The sequence below is a fragment of the Pelophylax lessonae genome (genome assembly GCF_965119305.1).
Source record: "Pelophylax lessonae genome assembly, chromosome: 3".
Lineage (NCBI taxonomy): Eukaryota > Metazoa > Chordata > Amphibia > Anura > Ranidae > Pelophylax > Pelophylax lessonae.
Window position 1 is genome coordinate 294320903 of NC_138770.1, and position 19053 is coordinate 294339955.

At 42.2% G+C, this 19053-nt stretch overlaps 1 protein-coding gene across 1 annotated transcript in view; it reads right to left on the reverse strand.

The window, feature by feature from the left end:
• The window catches only part of LOC309550491 (IgGFc-binding protein-like), a gene marked incomplete at both ends in the record, with an annotated part of 214675 nt that overhangs the window by 55606 nt on the left and 140016 nt on the right, over positions 1-19053 (reverse strand). The window contains 5 exons of the mRNA XM_082250860.1: positions 1205-1766; positions 1859-1924; positions 6726-6966; positions 18112-18395; positions 18515-18756. Coding sequence (XP_082106986.1) covers positions 1205-1766; positions 1859-1924; positions 6726-6966; positions 18112-18395; positions 18515-18756 — 1395 coding nt within the window. The remainder of the gene's footprint in view (positions 1-1204; positions 1767-1858; positions 1925-6725; positions 6967-18111; positions 18396-18514; positions 18757-19053) is intronic.

A 19053-nucleotide genomic window follows, 5' to 3' on the forward strand; every position in this document is an offset into this window, starting at 1 on the left:
AGATAACGGTTAATCGCATCATATAATAGCTAAAAAAAAAAAGGTCATAACCGCAGCCATGGCACACCATGGGACTGCTTGGAGGACTAGAAGAACCTAATGCAGTCTGATGACACAATGATTTTTACAAGTAGTAAAAAGATCTGTAGATAGATATGCTGTATGTTTTCCCATGTAAGTGTTCATGCTGCTGATTGCATCACTAAGGAATAACTACTAAAACCTTAAAGAAAGACTATATTCTATTGCAAAGCACAGTCTCCAATGACCTAACTGCTCTGTGGAATTCAGCTCCATTGTCAGCCCTGCACATAACACCTCAGCTGGGGGTTTGTGGTTCCATGATCACAGAGAAAAGCAAGAAAAGGGCATTTAAATGGTGTTTTCTGTAAAAACGTATATTGCAAAATGGAGACCGGTGGGGAAACACCATTTAAAACTTCTACTTTACTGGTCTTCTGATAGGATCTCATCACACTTAGTAATGGCCTTACAGTAATAATGACCCATACTATAATATGATCACAAAAATCCTATGAAATAAAACAAATACCAATAATTTATGTTGCGTGGTAAACTACAGTATATATCAGCCTTCCTTGCTTAAATACAGTATATTAACTTGTCAGTATTTTTTCTTTAGAACTGACATTAAAGTGACCCTGTAATAGAGTTAACAAATTTAACAAAGCACTTGCACTAACCTGTGAATAAAAAACATAATTTTTTAGGGGAGCTCAAAGAGTCAAAGAGAATCTGATTCTGCATCAGTATGTCAACAAGTGTGTCCTCCTCCGGCTGCTACAAATCCTCCTGATAGCCCCTATGCCAATATTATCTCCTGCTGTGACTAGGGGAATCAGCAGGAGGAACCTCAATTGCTAGTGGGAAAACTGCTATTCAACCTACCTGAAAGCTCTCCTACAGGGTGAAGTTTTGACAAATAAACAGCTAAAGCTATTTTTATAGGTTAGTGCCTGTCTAATTTTGTTGATCCCCTAGTAGGGTCACCCTAACTAAGTAACAATGTAAAATGGTTGAAGATCTGCCTAAATAATATCATTGCTTTCTGTTGAACGTGTACCTGTTTAATATGTATGCTATTCTCCCATGAAATATCATAGGAGATTACATCTCTTCTTTTAAACCAAGATGCACAAAATATTTCCACATTGAAAAACTTACAAACAAAACCATTACTTACGACAGAATGTGGAGTTTCTCCAAGCAAGGTTGACTCCTGTTCTTAGGCAGGTATCAGCATAAGCTTCCAAGGCGTTACATAAACTGCCAGCACCAAGTGCACACAGGTCAAAAACACAGCTGTCAAAAAAGCGATCTGGGTTGATTACTGAGTGACAAGCCGTGAACTGACCATCTTTACTGGTTAACAATCCACAGAACTGATTGTTTGAATACAGTTCCTCTGTCTCTGGTGGACATGGTGTTGGAGGTGTAGGAGTAATTGTGTTACATAAGGGATCATTATCTTCCACCTTCCAGCTGTCTCCTAACTGATTTGAGTTCTGAGCTAGCTGCCCATTGGGCATCAAATAGTCATCCTGCCGCATGCCGTTAAAGTTGCCACACATTCCACAGGTTTGGTTGAAATAAGTAGTTGGGACCTTCACATCGACTGTATGGTCAGTGTCATAAGAGGCTGTGAGAAGGAAATCTGTCTCCAGAATAACATATCGACCACTTTGCTTCACTGTTAGAGATCCATTGACCAAGATGACTGGAAGATTTGTCCAGATACCATCCACCTGGTAATGATTAAAGTACAGGTTACATTAAAAGAAGCTAAATGCAACTTTAGAATTATGACTGGAATTTTAGAATGTTCCAAGAAACCTACCAGAACACGACTCGGCGTGGCTTTAACAATGGTAATTTTATGGTCATAAACATCCACCATAACTTTCTGTATTAATGAAACAGTAAAAATCCCATAACGGTGCTCGTTTTTTGCTTCAATGTTAAAATATGGCAGAGATGTGGTATTGGTACAAAGCTTTGAAAGAGTGTATGTGCATATTCCCATAAAATCATGAACTTCCTTATCAAAGGTGACATAATGAGGATCCCCCCAAATTACACAGTTACCGAATGTGTGATCAAAGCATCCAGGAACTCCATTTGTTATACCGCAGTATTTTTTAGGTGGACATGAAGCAGAGGTACAAACTAAACTGCCTCCAGCAGAGGGACATGTGCATTTTTTGGAGCAAGTGTCATCAGTCCAGAACTCTGAGCCTACAGGATAGTGCTTGTCATTTTCCCAGCATCCACACTGGTGGCTTGGGACACATCTCTTATCATAAAGGACATAGCCAGGATCACAGACACAGGATTCTGTACAGGGGAGATGACAGTTGTTTGGGGATTCTGGACTGACGCAAGTTGATGGACAGGCTGTTCCACAGACCTCATAATGGCTGTTTTGTGGACACTTCAGTGCTGTATAAAAATATAATGGTGAACAAGAAACTAATTAGAAGAACATTGCAAAGTGGATTGGAACTTATATTACATTGTAATTAATGTACACGTAGAAAAAATGAGAGTTATTACCATTATAAAAGCTGTTGTATTTACTAAAGAGTAGACTTACAGGAACCCTGAGAAAAAAAGCTCATACTGTCTACACATGTTTTACTTATTTATTATTAAAATAATCGCCCATGTAGTAATCAAATTATATTGAAAAATAGTGGTAGACCAATTTGCCTGGGATCGGTTCTCCAAAGCTTTGGTGAACCTATCTTTTTTTGGGGGAACCCAAAACCATAGAGCCTGGAAAGCATTGTGTTGTCAATCGCTAACAATAAATAATATATTATTGAGAGGAAAAGGACTGCAAGTGTAGAACACAAATTCTTCAAGCAAGTTTAATGCAACCTAAGTCCTTTTTCTAGAGAAAAGAGTTTATTGGATCTCAGATACAGATGACACATCCAACAGGGTATATATATAAAACAATACAATAACCAGGAGCCCTAAATGTCCACTCCAGAATAGAACATTTTTCTGTTCATATTTTATCAAGTATATGGACTCTCTTCACATCCAGCATAAACTGTATGTTTGATCTTGATATGTTTGTCTTTTAGGCAAGGGCAACCAAATGATTCAAACGAAAAGGAAAGTAGAGTATACACCACTCCAAAGCTGTCTGCAAATTAAAGATCTCTTAATACTGCTGTGGCAACAAGACTGGCTGCCTGCTGAGGTCCGCAACCTGAGAAGTCCATGCAACAAAGAAACAAAATGCGGCACATCCAGAAATGAAGGTAAGTTTGTTGTTTATTGTAGAGTCACAGGTTTAAAAAACATGATACACGAGAGATCCACACTGTTCAGCCCTGTGTGGATCCCTCGTGTGTCATGTTTTTTAAACCTGTGACTCTACAATAAACAACAAACTTTTCTTCATTTCTGGATGTGCCGCTTTTTGTTTCTTTGTTGTGTAACCAAATGCTCCACCTTAAGCCATTCCTTCCATCATCCTTTTTCTTAGTAAATATATATTTCCCCTAATATAGTTATTACCTATTTACTAGGATGTAGAGAAAGCTAATTGGTTGACCAAACACTTTTCATCTTGTTGATCCAGGGAGCTGCTTGTTAAACAATATACATATTTTACTTTGAAATGCCTAAAGGCAGCTAGACATGGACTAGAGATCAATGTCTAGCAGCCTAGCAGCACAGACCTGCCAAATTTTGATCCATGTATGGGCAGGCTGATTCTACTGATCAATTTCTGTACAACCAATCTGTTGGAAAATGTACACATGTTCGGCGCCACCGGCTATAGCTGGCAGGGCTGATCTTTGTATTCTAATGACTTGGAGGTCTCCCCACTGTCATAATACAATGCCTCACTGGGAGTGATTACTCCATCCACATTGAGTGTGTGGATAGGGGAATAGAGCCATTTGTTTGTTAACCCCCACTGGTTATGTGGTAACAAATAACTTATTTATGGACTGCTTAAGATATGTTGTGCAATTATGGATAAAAACAATTAAGCCAAGCTATACAAAAAAATATAATAATAAAAAAAAAATAGTCATCTGACCAATTAACATAAGGCTTAAATGTTTTCACATGACAGTTTGTACTTTCCTTTTGAAAATAATTAAGAGTCTGCTAATTATATTGTTAGTTTTGAGGAATTTCCTTTTAATAGCTGTATGCAAGTAAAGCTTTTGCCAATTTGCTCTCTGTCTGTACATTCAAATGTATACTGTATATATTATGTCCATTAGAGAACGATATGATTTTTACAGAAAATCTATGTGTCAGCTTACACTGGCAGTGTGCAATTGGCTTAGGAATTGATTATTTCTACTACAGACAAAAGGCAGCCTTTATAGTTGCTCTGAAAGGTGATGCAGGCACACCCAAAGTGTAGGGTCTAAGCGACAGTCGGTATCCACCAGAGCACCTAAAGTGGGAGATGTTCTGTAGACCCTAATGTTCATGGTTAATTTTGCAGCAAATTGTCACCAGGCTGAAGCCATGATAGGGAAAGCAAGAAAAGAATGGCTGTGGTATGGAGAATGTGCACTAGGTGTCAAAGGAGGAATCCATTCCCACTAGGTGGAATACTGGCTAACAAACATTTGGTTATAGCAGCTGAGGCAGGCAGCCACAAAGGAGACACAGAGGGTTTTGAGGAGTCTTGCAGAGGTGGCAGAAGTGGAGAGGCAGGATATCAGCTGGCACCAATGGGAGGGATCTCAACATGCCTGTTCATTTAGTGACAGTAAGAATCCCTAAAGAACCAAGATGAGGAGTCTAAGAGGCTGCCTGTCATCTCCAGAATATTTCACAAAGGGGGATGAGTTTGGATGCGGATAATTGCCAGGTTGTGGCCCTCTGAATCACTCAAGCAGGCAGCTACCTAGTAGGGGCTACTAGCATGTAGATGTGTTGTTCAAATGCCAAGCAAGAGGGACATTGACACTATGCCTGACAGAAAATTGACTGTGATGTTGGTGGCCATTAATTGGCTATAAGTCACTGGCAGGGAAGAGCCAGCACTGGTTTATGGCACTGGCACTGGCACTGGGGTGTGTGACACTAGGTGTCAGGCAAGAAAACAGTCAGATAACAGCAGGGGTCAGGGAAGGGAGAAAACAAGGGAGGAGTCAGGTTAAGGCAAGGGTATTGGCAGGTGGCAAACTAGAGATCAGGTAGGTCCAGGTAATAGCCAAAGGCAGTTGGCACTCAAGATATTGGGCAGGCCAATCCATGTCTAACAATCTCTCAAGTAATTATTAAAACTATTTGCACAATAGTAGCTGGCAATAAGACACAGCACCAGCTACTTCAAAGGTTGAAACATAAATAACCCTTTAGTAAGAAGAATCACCCAGCATTGTTCCAGGGAACTCCTGGAAAATCCTGGAATAGATTTGTCCAGTACCATAAGAAGTCCCAATAAAAGTCCTGGCATTGATTCTTGAACTACCTCAGGAAGTCCTGGAAATGGTTCTTGGAGTACCATAAGAGCAGCTCCAGGAAAAGATGAATGTTTGTTACATAAAGTAAAACCAATATACATACAAAATCAAACAAGACCCTAAACACAAGGTTCTGAAACAAAAGCCCATTTTTAAAGGCCTTGAAGTTAAAAAAAAAAAAAAAGTGCTATGGACAGGACAGGAAGGGATTGGTGAGCTCATATCAAAAGAAAATGACAGATAAATAAGCCTCCAATAACTATACGAAAAAAAAAAAAAGCAGCAACTTGGTTGATTTCCCAAAAGAAATCTATAGTGGTGGCAAACCTCATCCCAGTTTAGAAACACATAAAAAAATGTACTTCACAAAATGTTCAGTGTAAAAAAAAAAAAAAATTATAAAAGGTGAGACACCAATGAATGGTATTTTATGTGTCCCAGTGTGTGATGGTTTGTGATTCTTCAGGTTTTAACTCTGAATATTAAATAAACTACAAACACTTGCTTTCTCAGTAGAAATCTAAATTTGTGTAAAAATCACTCTGAATTTCAATTTAGTTTTCTTTATGGGTTTCTAAATATGGCCTTGTCAAATGAGGTACTGTCTATTTGTCTGTGAAATATACTCAGTGATGTGAAGTGGAATTTGTTAAAGCGGGGCTTGGTTGTTCTTACTAAAAACCTTACAGAAGTTATCTGGTGTTAACCAAGGGTCAATAAAGGAACAAAGATGGGTTTAACCCATCTGTACCATCATAAGATAATTACACATGGGTTTTGATCATTATTATCTCTAAAGGCTATTTGTTAAATTACTGTAGTTCTGCTTTTTTGCTGTATGTTACTGTAATTTGCATACCGCTTTAAAGTGTATGTATAGCCCACACTTTTTTTTTTTAAGTTATGAATAGAGTAGGGAAATATAGCTCCAGTAGGGTATTTCTGCTGTTTTCGTCCTGCTAGAGAGTATTCCTTACACTTCCTGTCTTAAAAATGCAACAGGAAGTGACAGAAAATCTCTCCAAAATGAGGGGAATTCTCCTCTTAGTTATTTCCACAGGATACTTGTCTCTATTGGAAGAGCTGTCCTCATGACATCACTATAAATTAGGATTTCCCCATACTTGATCATCAATACCAACAGAGGGGTAAATCCCCCTTATATTACACAAACTGTAATTCAAACTAATCAGCGTGTTTAACTCTGTACTTACAGCAGAAAGAGTCATTCCTCCAGGGACCTATTTTTACTTCAAGAGACTGGCAGGACTGTGCATATGACTGAAGACTATCACACAAAGCACTTGGATCCAGGTTCAGTTCACACAAGTCATAGACACAGTTGTTGAAATAGATCAGTGGGTTTAAAGCTCCATGGCAGTCTTTGAATGGACCCTCCTTATCAGTAATCATTCCACAGAAACTGTTGCTGGAAATGGTATTTTTTTCATCCACAGTACAACTTGGTTCATGCTCTGATCCAGGTGTGCAACTACGAGAAAAGTTAAATTCAGTTAATAGGAAAGTCGATTTGGAAAAATGATGGATGTAGTATGAAGTCTGATGCGGTGAATCTTTTGTAATATAAAAATTAAAGTCATGAACTGTAATGGCAAAAGAGAAGTTTTTATTTTGAATGAGTTAGAGAATGTTTTTTTCCAGCATGAAATAATTTCTTGAATACAAAACACTTGAATACTAAATCATACAAAAAGTAATACTTACTTAAAGCAGAACTTCACCTAAAACTGCCCATAGTTAGGATGCCCATGCCAGGAACCTGAAGGCTAGTGAATAAGTAGCCCGGGTGAGGGCAGCACTGAATACCTTAACAAGTAAGTCTCCTTTTACAAGATTTATAGCTGCTAACATTTCGTTTTCTACAGTGATGATCTTTTTAAAGTGATTGTAAAGTCTCCTTTTAAAAAAAAAAATGTATAACAAACATGTCATACTTACCTCCTTTGTGCAGTTGGTTTTGCACAGAGCAACCTGGATCCTCCTCTTCTTGGGTACCTCGTTGCTGCTCCTGGCCCCTCCCTCCTATCGAGTGCACCCACAGCAAGCAGCTTGCTATGGGGGCACCCGAGCCAAGCTGCAGCTCTGTGTGTCTATTCAGACACAGAGTTGCTGTTCGGCCCTGCCCCTCTCTCTCCTGATTGGCTACATGACTTTGATTGACAGCCACGGAAGCCAATGGCCCAACTGCTGTGTCTCAGCCAATCAGTAGGGAGAATCCCAGATGGCCGAGGGACTCGTGGACTTTGCTGGAGAGAGATGGGGCTCAGGTAAGTGTTAGGGGGGCTGGTGAGGCTGCTAAACCTAGAAGGTTTTTTATCTTAATCCATAGAATGCATTAGGATAAGAAACCTTCTGATTTTACAACTCCTTTAGGTAGATTACAGTTCATAACATAAAGTAGAACATTGTCCATATGGGACAAAGCTAAAGGTTAATTTACCTTTGACCCCCTTCCCCAAAACTGCCTAAACATACCTTCCCTCTATGCCCCTGTAAATCTAATCACCCGCTGGAGGGAAGTAGACTCATTGTCAGTAAATATAAAGGAGACTGAACAATCAGTGTGTACTGATCAACTGTAAATTATTCTTGCTTTGTTTATATTGGATTGGATTAAGCCACTATTGGATAATTTCAGTAATAGGTATGTCTGCTTGATAATTCTTTGGTAAGTTCTAAGACCTTTATCTTAAACCTAGAGATGGGCTGAACGACCCAATAATCGGTTCACAGCAGAACTTTAGATCACCGAAAAAGTTTGGAAACCGAGTAACGAACTCTATTGAAGTCTGTGGAACTCAAACTGGTAAAATCAAAAGTGCCCATTTTAGGTCGTATATGCAAGTAATTGGGCATACAAAGGATATAGGGGACCGAGTATCGCCCTGGGGGACATTTATCAATGAAAAAAATTTTGTAAAAAAAGCATAATTTTTAAATGAGCAGTGATTTACTGATTCTTAAAGTAAAACCATCAAAATGAGAAATACCAATAAGAATTAAAAAATCCTTTACATTTAGTGCCTGGGGGGTCCCCTTAGTCTGCTTGGAAAGTGGCACATCTGTACCATGTATAGAACATGCTGCAGAAATAATGACATTTATAAAGCCAAAAAACATTTTCCATTCAAGCTTTCTTTGTTTTATAAACAATGGCTTAGGGAGCCAGTCTGGGGCCACAATTTAGTGCACTCGGAACAAGATTAGAGATTGTTTGGATAAATTCTGTTGTCTCTTTCACAGACTTTGGATAGAAGTAACAGGTGCGGAAAAATTGGGCTTTGGATGTCGGCGGTGCCTTCACACTATAACCCTATAGGGGTACTCTTGATGAAAACAAGAATTGACTTTCTGTCAACAATTGCAATGATATGCACCTGTCAAACAGGTGCAAAAAATTGGTCATTGGGTGTTAATTGTGAAAATGAAACCTACACCAAAACATTTCTTCCAGATTAAATCAACACCCACAAAGCCAAGCAGCCTAGGCAGTCGTTCAGAGATTCCAGATCCAGAAAGCACTTAATCAGTGACATCGGTAGTAGGGGCTTGATAGCTTCTGCTAATCCAGGGCTGATTAATTTTGATAAATATCAGTCAGTCCACAGAGTCTGTGGACAGATGCGCTTTCTGATCTGTCACAAAACTCCGGCAGCACCGAATGCTTGTTCGGAAAGCATGCTGGATGCAGGGCAGCCCAGCAGCTCTATTGCATACTGGGCAAGTTCTGGACACTGGTCTATTCTCATGACCCAGTAACCCAGTGGATCGACAACTGGAAAGCTCTCCATATCCCTTTTCTCTCCTAGATAATCTCCCATTATATGATGAAGATGCTTCCGATGGGATGTGGAAGCTGACAGCCCTGGGAGCAAAAGACTAAAAAAAAGTTTAAAAGGCATCACTGAGGCGGTCCCCTTCTCCACCGCTCCTCTCTTGACCAACAGAAGCCTCACAACAACGCATTCCACTAGACTGTAACCTACCAGAGTCGGGAAATATGTTACATAAACTCTTCTTTAAGGTGTCCTCAAGAGATTTTATCTTCTGCTACCTCTGTGGGGATGGGATGAGTTCCGAGACTTCAGAGGGTTGCCAACCAATAGTGACCCTTTTTAATACCACGTCGGGTCCTTTCGCAGGCTTTGAAGAATGAGGGAGCACATGTGCCACGAGTTTGTGGAGTCATGAGCAGCAGACTCCTCGGGGTCACTGAGGATTACAGTATCCGAAACTGCCTCCTCCCAGCCATGTACTGCTCCCAAGGGTTATAGGCATGAAAAATCATCTGTTAAGGGTTAAGATATGTCTTGCTCTGCTTCAATGCCTTCAAAGCTGTCAGAACCCTCCTCCTTCTCCTCCTCCTCCTCCTCCCTCATGTCTTGTGTGTTCTGTGGCAATGGGAGAATGGTGTCTGCATAAAGTGGGCCTTAAGAGGAAAATAAGTTCTCCTCTTCCTCCCACTGCTCTGCCTCAAGTGCCCTGTCCATAATGACACACAGAGTCTGCTATAGCAGGAATACAACAGGGATTGTATCACTGATGCATGCATTGTCCTCCTCAAATGTGTGTCGTCCTCAAATGGTGACATTACAGTGCATGCAATATTTATCAACAGCCATTGGCATGGAGAAAAAAAGCTGAGCCGGTCTGAGCCTGTTGCCATACTCACACAGGTACTCGTTGACGGCCCTCTGCTACAAATGCAACCGCTGCAGCATTGCCAAAGTCAAGTTCCACCTGGTGGGCATGTCACAAATCAGGCGGTTTACAGGCAGGTGGAATTCCTGCTGAATTTAAGCCAAACGAGCACTGGTTGTATTTGACCACCTGAAATGGTTCTTCTATCCTGCTTCAGCAGATCCTCCAACCCTGGGTACCTGTTTAAAAAATGTTGTGCCACCAAATTGGGGACATGTGCCAGGCATGGCGCATGTATCAACTTTCCCTGTCTAAGAGCGGACAGGAGGTTTGTGCCATTATCGCACACCACCATTTCTGGCGTGGTGTGAACCACCTCTGGGCCTGCCACTGCAGAGGTGCCAGAATCTCTGCTCCGGTGTGGCTCCTGTCCCCTAGACAGAAAAGCTGAAGCACTGCATGGCACCTTTCAGCCTGACTGATTGGATAACCCCTTGAATGCTTAGGGGGTACTTGTAGTTCATGGGACAATTCAGCATAGGAGGGCGTGGAAAAGGAGGAGGAGGGGGTGGAGCTGAAAAATCCTGCATCATCACCACTAGCTGTATGGAGACGTGGCGGCACAATAAACTGCAGCACTTAACCCTGTCCTAAATCCTTCCGAGGTACAAGCGGAGTTACCCAGTGTGCATTGAAACAAAATATATCATCCCTAGCCATGATTGTTGGACCAGGTGTCAGCAGTAACGTGGACCTTGCGGGTGACTGCCTTTCCCAACAATGCTACAACATTACCTTCCATGTGGTGGGAGAGCTGTGAAAAGAAATAGCAACTAGGAACCTGCCATTGTGGTACAGTACATTCTGCAAATTCACAGAATGGGGCAGAATGCACCAGATGGAAAGGCAGGAGTTGTAAAGCCAGCAGCTTTGACAAGCTTGCATTTAGATGCTGGGAATGTGGGTCGCAATGGCTGTATTTCTTTTCACTGCAGCAGATGGGGCAAAGAAATTTGCATATGAAGCACAGAAATTAGTCTATCGCTGGTGGTGTGCTACTGGCAAATGTGCTGAAATGACCTGGGACACCCTGCGCTATACCATCATCCCTGTCAGTGGAGGCTGATGAGAGGTCATGAGGTATAGCGGGGGTAGACTGGAAAGGTGAGCAGTGAGGAGGAGCAGAATTGCATCCCTTTTGTGTGACTTTCAGGTGTTCTTGCTGAGTGATGGGAGGTTAAATGCCTTGTCAAGCTTGTGGTACCAAAATGGCTAGCATTTTTGCCACGCTTGATGGGCTTGAGGCAAAGTTTGCAAATCGCTAACGCATTGCACATGTACTAAAAAAGGCCCAAACAGCTGAGCTGTGGGAAGTGGGTCGGGAGATAAGAGATCCAAAATCTGGTAGAATAAGGTGGCTGCTCTTTACTCTTCCATGATGGCTGCCTCTTTGGGGCTGAGCCTCACCCTCACTTTCCTCCTCAGCTCTATCCGGCACCAAAGTTTCATCAGTGACCTCATCATCCACCATCCTCATTATCACTGGAGCCATCTTAGCCATACGCTGCTGCTGGGGGAACATGACTGCCAATTTGTTGTTTGCCCCTTTCTGTAGGCTCTTGTTTCTTTCTTCCTTAACTTCAAAACCAAGATCTGAATCAAGCAATAATTGTGGATTGTCAAGGAGCAAGTGGCTGACGCTGTGTTCAAATAACTCAGCTGACTCCTCAATGCCTGATGCTAGGGCTGTGGCAGGAGTAGCTGTGGACAAGGAGGCAAAATAAGCCACTCTAGCAGCTGCAGTGGACTGCGCACTAGTCTTTGCTTGGGTGACGGAGGATGAGGAGGATGATGATGGTTTAGTAAGCCAGTCCACTACCTCCTCTGCATGCTGTGGCTGGATGGCATGGGCAACGTCACTAAACAGGGGAAATGAAGCCCTTCCTAAGGATGGACCACCTTTGCCTGTAGACACATATGCTGCCAGCCCCCTCATGCCATGGGAACATCTGCCTCTCCATGTTGACCTCACAGACATGATCGAGGGGCACTAACTAAATGTAATAAAGATGTGGAAATGTGTATGTGGATGTACTTTAATCAATGGAAAGTGGTGTTTGGTGCACTTTAACTTGAGTACTCTTTACACAGACACACTCCACTGACACACTATAATATACTGCAGCAAAACTGCAGTGATGCATTGCAATATACTGCATTAAACGCGCAGTATCGTACTAAAATATACTGCATTAAACATGCTTAACACACTGATATATACTGCATTAAATCTGCAGTATTCACGGATATATACTGTGTTAAACATCCAGTAACGCACAGATATATACTGCATTAAACATTCAGTAACGCACGGATATAGACTGCATTAAACATGAAGTAATGCACTGATATACACTGCATTAAACGTGCAGTAAGGCACTGATATGTACTGCATTAAACGTCCAGTACCACACAGATAAATACTGCAAAAAACGTGCAGTAACGCACTAATATACACTGCGTTAAACATCCAGTAATGCAATGATATATACTATGTCAAACATGCAGTAATGCACTGATATATACTGGGTTAAACGTGTAGTAACGCACTGATATATACTGAGGTAAACATGCAGTAAAGTGTGCATATACACTGTGTTAACAGACTGATATATACACAGTATCTCACAAAAGTGAGTACGCCCCTCACATTTTTGTAAATATTTTATATCTTTTTATGTGACAACACTGAAGAAATTACACTTTGCTACAATGTAAAGTAGTGAGTGTACATCTTGTATAACAGTGTAAATTTGCTGTCCCCTCAAAATTAATCAACACACACCCATTAATGTTTAAACCGCTGGCAACAAAAGTGAGTACACCATTAATTAGAAATGTCCAAATTGTGCCCAACGTGTCAATGTTTTGACAGGCTGACCCCCACCCCTTCAACTTCTGCAGCAATGCTGGCAGCAGGTCTATTTCCCAAAGACAACCTCTGGATATGATGATGAGCACGTGCACTCAACTGCTTTGGTCGACCATGGCGAGGCCTGTTCTGAGTGGAACCTGTCCTGTAGAGTTGAGCTAACACCTGGATGTCCAGGTTCAGTGGGTCCGGCTGAACTTGAAAAAAAAATCCGGGTCACGAACCCGAACTTTACCCCGATCGCGAACCCCATTGAAGTCAATGGTGACCTGAACTTTTGAGCACTAAAATTGTTCTAAAACTAACATGGAAAGGGCTAGAGGGCTGCAAATGACAGCAAAATCTTCTTAAGAGCATGTCAAGTGCTTTGCAAACAAATGTGGATAGGGAAATAACTAAAAAGAATATAAAAAACAGAAAAATAAAAAGTAATCATCTTGAATGATGTAGGAGGAGGACGAGGCCCATATGGAGTAGGAGGTTGAGGTGGATGTGGCGGTGTAGGTGGAAGCGGCGGTGGAGGAGGACGAGGTAGCCAACACTGGTTTTTGTTTTTAATTTTATTTCTTTTTAAATTAGGGTACACCCCAAAAGAGTTAGAAAGATCAAATACAACAATGGCTGGGTAAGGCCGGTATACATGTCTATTCTGCACAAGGTATGGACAAGTCCTGTGGGATCCATGCCTGGCTCATTTTAATGAACGTGAGCTTGTCCACATTGGCTCTAGACAGGCTGCTGCGCTTGTCTGTGATAACGCCCCCAGCCGTGCTAAATACATGTTCAGATAATACACTGGCTGCAGGGCAGGCCAGCACCTTCAATGCGTAAAGGGCAAGCTCAGGCCATGTGCCCAATTTGGAGACCCAGAAGTTGAAGGGGGCAGACCTGTCATTCAGTACGTCTAGGCGTGTGCACACATACTGCTCCACCATGTTAGTGCTGGGTCGTGGTGCTGCTGGTGGAGCTCCTGTTGCAAGGAGAGGACGTGGTCAATCTGTGGCAGCTACACGCACAAGTGAAACACCTTTCTCAGCTGCGAGTAGGCGACAGAACCTTACAGCAGTATTTGGCAGGGCCTAATGCGCCTCTAAAAATGTTGAGGCCAGAACAAGTACAGGTGATAGTAGATTGGGTTGCTGACAGTGCCTCCAGTTCCTTCACATTGTCTCCCACCCAGTCTTCTGCTGAAAGGTCAGAGTTGGCACCTGCAGCTGATATCCATCAATCTTTTACCTCACCCCCTTGCAAATCAGCCAAGCAGTCTGAGCCCCAAGTCATGCAGCAGTCTCTTCTTCTTTTTGATGACTCTGTTAGCATGGTTTCCCAGGGCCATCCACCAAGCCCTGCCCCAGAAGTGGAAGATATTCAGTGCACCGATGCCCAACCACTTATGTCTCAAGATGAGTACATGGGAGGACCATCGCAGCACATCTCAGATGATGACGAAACACAGGTGCCAATTGCTGTGGAATTCCGAATTGTGGAGACCGACAAGGAGGGCAGGGGTGAAGACTGGGTGGAAGATGATGTGGAGGACGATGAGATCCTTGACCCCACATGGAACTAACGTCATGCAGGTGACCTGAGTAGTTTGGAGGAAGAGGCGGTGGTCGCACAGAGCCACCAGCACAGCAGAAGAGGGAGCAGGGTGCCAAAGCGGAGTGGCCGTGCCCTAGACAGTACGCCTGCTACTGCCCAATGCAGCAAGGGACCGAGCACACCAAAGCCAGCTCTAAGGAGTTCCCTAGCGTGGCAGTTCCTCAGACACTGTGCTGATGACAAGACACCTAAACACTGAAAAATAATTATTTTCCCCTTACGTTGGTGCTTTTTGAAGAGCAGGTTGGAAAAACAGTGTCTGTCTAAACAATGTATGTCAAAGTAAAATAAGAAGGAAAAAAGATTTTTTATTTTTTAAATGCAGATTAAGCAGACACATATGCACTCAGCTTGCATGAAACGGCAGCTACACACCGCACGCCTAACAGGTTGGATACTGTTGTTGTTCTATTCCGCTATTGAATAGAAAAAAACCCATTTGAATGAAAAACTGAAAAATAATTTTTTTCCCTAAATACTGAAAAATAATTTTTTTCCCCTTACATTGGTGCTTTTTGAAGAGCAGGTTAGAAAAGCAATGTCTGTCTAAACACTGTATGTCAAAGTAAAATATGAAGGAAAAAAGTTTTCTTCATTTTTAAATGCAGATTAAGCAGACACATATGCACTGAGCTTGCATTAAATGTGCAGCACCGCACGCCGCCCACCTAACAGACTGATAAAAGTTTTTTTTCTCCTTTCTCCTCCTCACTGGGCTCCGGTCAGGGCATAAAGATCATGCACTGCACCCCCACACAATACAATCAATGTAGATTGCTGTCTGATTAAAGACGATTCTTCCTATTCTTTCCCTCAAAGCAATCTCCAGCCTGACCATACAATAATCTCCTTTCTCTCCCTCCGGGCAAAAAGATCGTGCACTGCACCCCCACACAATACAATCAATGTAGATCGCTGTCTGATTAAAGAAGATTCTTCATATTCTTTCCCTCAAAGCAATCTCCAGCCTTACCCTATAGTAATCTCCTATCTCTCCCTCAGCAGCATCCGGAACCTCTCCCTAGTATAGTTTGAGCAGAGTGACGCGCGGTGCTATGTGACTCCAGTTTTTATAGACTCTGGGTAACATGCTGCACTGGCCAGTAACAGCCATGCCATTAGTAGGCATGGCTGTGATGGCTTCTACGGGCACACTAGTTAAACGCTTGCTGATTGGCTGCCATGCACCTGTTGAAACCGCGCCATTAAAACCGAGCCAAAACATCAAATAACATTACCGAACAACGAATAGTACCCGAACATACAGTGAAATGTTCGGGCCCGTGTCTGGGTACCAAATACCCAAAAGTCCGGTACGATCCTGAACAATACAGTCCGGGTTCGCTCAACCCTACTGTCCTGTTAACCCCCTGTATGGTCTTGGCCACTGTGCTGCAGCTCAGTTTCAGGGTGTCAGGTCACCTGTGGCCAGGTGACAACTGCACCCTGTTGGAGGCAGGGGCGCAGCGCAAGGTACTGAACCCGATAGCAGACTTCTGCAGATGGACCGGAATGTGAGCCCAAGATTCCCTAGGGCGCGGAGTCTAAGACCCAGCAGGTGTTCACCAGAGCCTCTAGTGGTGAGGATGGACTTTGCTTCAGCTGGGCCCAGGTCGCGGCCCCTGGGGTCCCCCAGGTCACGCTCCGTAGGGAGAGAAGGGAAGCAGCCACTCAGGACACACGGAATGGTGATGGGTAAGCCGAGGTCGGGGTAACAGGCAGACAAGGGTAACCAAGGGACAGGCCAAAGGTCAGGGTAACAGGCAACCAGGAATAGTCAGAGACAAGCCAAATTCGGTACACAGAAAAGTAGATCAAGCACACGGCAAACAGGAAACAGGAAACAAACACTGTTGAACAGCAAAGCAGACCTGCAGTTCACTGGTTAATATAGACTTCCTGTGATGACCTGGGGCGGGGCAGGAACAGGAAGTAGAGGTCATAAAAAGGAACCAGAAGTGCAGTCTGACCTCTAATACAGACATGAAGGGACAGGTAAGCTTGCCAAACACTATTGCAAGTCCATGACACAGGGTCTTGGCAAACTTCTTATAACCTAGGCCATCTTTATGTAGAGCAAAAAACCTTTTTTCAGATCCTCAGAAAGTTTTTTGTCATGAGGTGCCATGTTGAATTTCCAGTGACCAGTATGAGAGAGTGAGAGTGATAACACCAGATTTAACACACCTGCTCTCCATTCTCACCTGAGACCTTTTAACACTAACGAGTCACATGACACCGGGGAGGGAAAATGACTAATTGGGCCCAATTTGGACATTTTTACTCAGGGGAGGGCAGTTTAGACATTATTGGCTGTGTGTTAAGTTATTTTGAGGGGACAGCAAATTTACACTGTTATACAAGCTATACACTCACTACTTTACATTGTAGCAAGTGTAATTTCTTCAGTGTTGTCACATGAAATGATATAATAAAATAGTTACAAAAGTGTGAGGGGTGTACTCACTTTTGTGAGATAATGTATACTGCACTAAACGTCCAGTAACACACAGACATATACCGTGTTAAATGTGCAGTAATGCAGTAATATATAATGCGCTAAACGTGCAGTAATGTACTGATATATACTGTGTTAAATGTACAGTAACGCACTGATATATACTGCTTTAAACGTCCAGTAACACACTCAAATATACTGTGCTAAACATGGAGTAACGCACTGATATATATACTGCTTTAAATGTGAAGTAACACACAGATATATATGGTGTTAAACATGCAGAAATGCACAGATATTCACTGCGCCCAGTATCGCACAGATATAGTGCGTTAAATGTGCAGTAATGCACTGATATATACTGCAGGAAACCTGCCCTGACAAATTAAACTGACACTAAAAGTAAAAATTAATGGTCACACTATACTCACAAAGCTGACACTAAAGTAAAAATGAATGGTCACACTTCACTCACAAAAACTGACACTAAAGTAAAAATGAATGTTCACACCACACTTACACTGAACTACCACTATATTCACACTAAACTGATATTCTACACTGACAATAGAAGCACAATAGCACACTATAGCACATATAACTCGCTAGCAGCACTGAACAGAGCCCTGTTTTCTCTCCATGCCAATATCACACCTCAAATGGCCACTATGGGGGAAATATTTTATAGTGTGGGGGCGGGACTAAGAGCAATGAGCCATGATTGGATGAGTCATAAATCATCACTATTTTCTCCAATCATGGCTCTATTAGTGCTCTGATTGGGCAAAGCTTTCATTGCTTCAGCCAATCAGGGCTTCCAATGCACTGTACAGCGGCACGGTGCATTGTGATCATTTGGCGTGCTGAACAAAAGGTCAAACACCCTGATAATTTGGGTGTTCGTTAAACTCATGCTTTACTTAAAGCAATAGATTAACATGGATTTACCATCATGATGAATTTAGTATAAATAACGTGATTACCTTGTGTCATTGTCCACCTGCCAACTGTTACCAAGACTGTTAGAGTCTGGCTCTAATTCACCATCTGGGTTTAAGAAGTCATCAGTTTGGTTTCCATTGAAATTTCCACAGATTCCACACACTTTTTTGGCATATTCCGATGGAATATTCACCACCACTCTATGGTTTCCATCAAACCGCACACTTACACCAAATGCTGTTGTCACCAGTACATCATGTCCGCTAAGGAAGATGTTAATGTTTGGATGTAGGGCTACTGGTAAGGTTACTGCAATTTTGTTCACCTAGATTCACAATATATAATAGAAAACATTTAGGATTGGAAGATAAAAAAGAACAAGTATAAAAGAATTAGAGTAAAATTATTTCATATATCAATAGTTTTTTTCCAGTTTGTACTTACTTTGATGTTTCTGTTCTTCTCCAGTGTAATCCTGTATCCATTCATATCAATGTTGACATAACTGATATAAGACACTTTGGTGTTGCCTCCTCTGTGCTCATTGGCTGCTTCAACGTTGAATTCTGCCAGGTGCCCATCAACCTCACAGAGTTTAGATATTGTATAGGTGCAAGTGCCCATAAAATGGTGCACCTGATTGTCAAAGGTGTAGTAATGAGGATCTCCAATAATCTCACAGGATCCTGGGGGCAGGGTGGGTGAATATTGTAAGTTTGAAAACTGCTAACTTTATTAAAAAGATAATACAGTCTCTTCCTAACAGGTACATTGTGGATATTTGAAAACCTTAACACCTCCCATCTGGTGTATAGCAGATTGATGGCCGAGTGGGACATTCTTCCTCCTGAGTAGACAATATATGATGTTCTCTCAGAAGGCACCACTCGATGTCCACCAGGCAAGGCTGATGACTGAGCACTATACCAGCCTGCTGCTAGTGTCATGTAATCGCTGTGACCAATTACAGCTGATCACAGGAC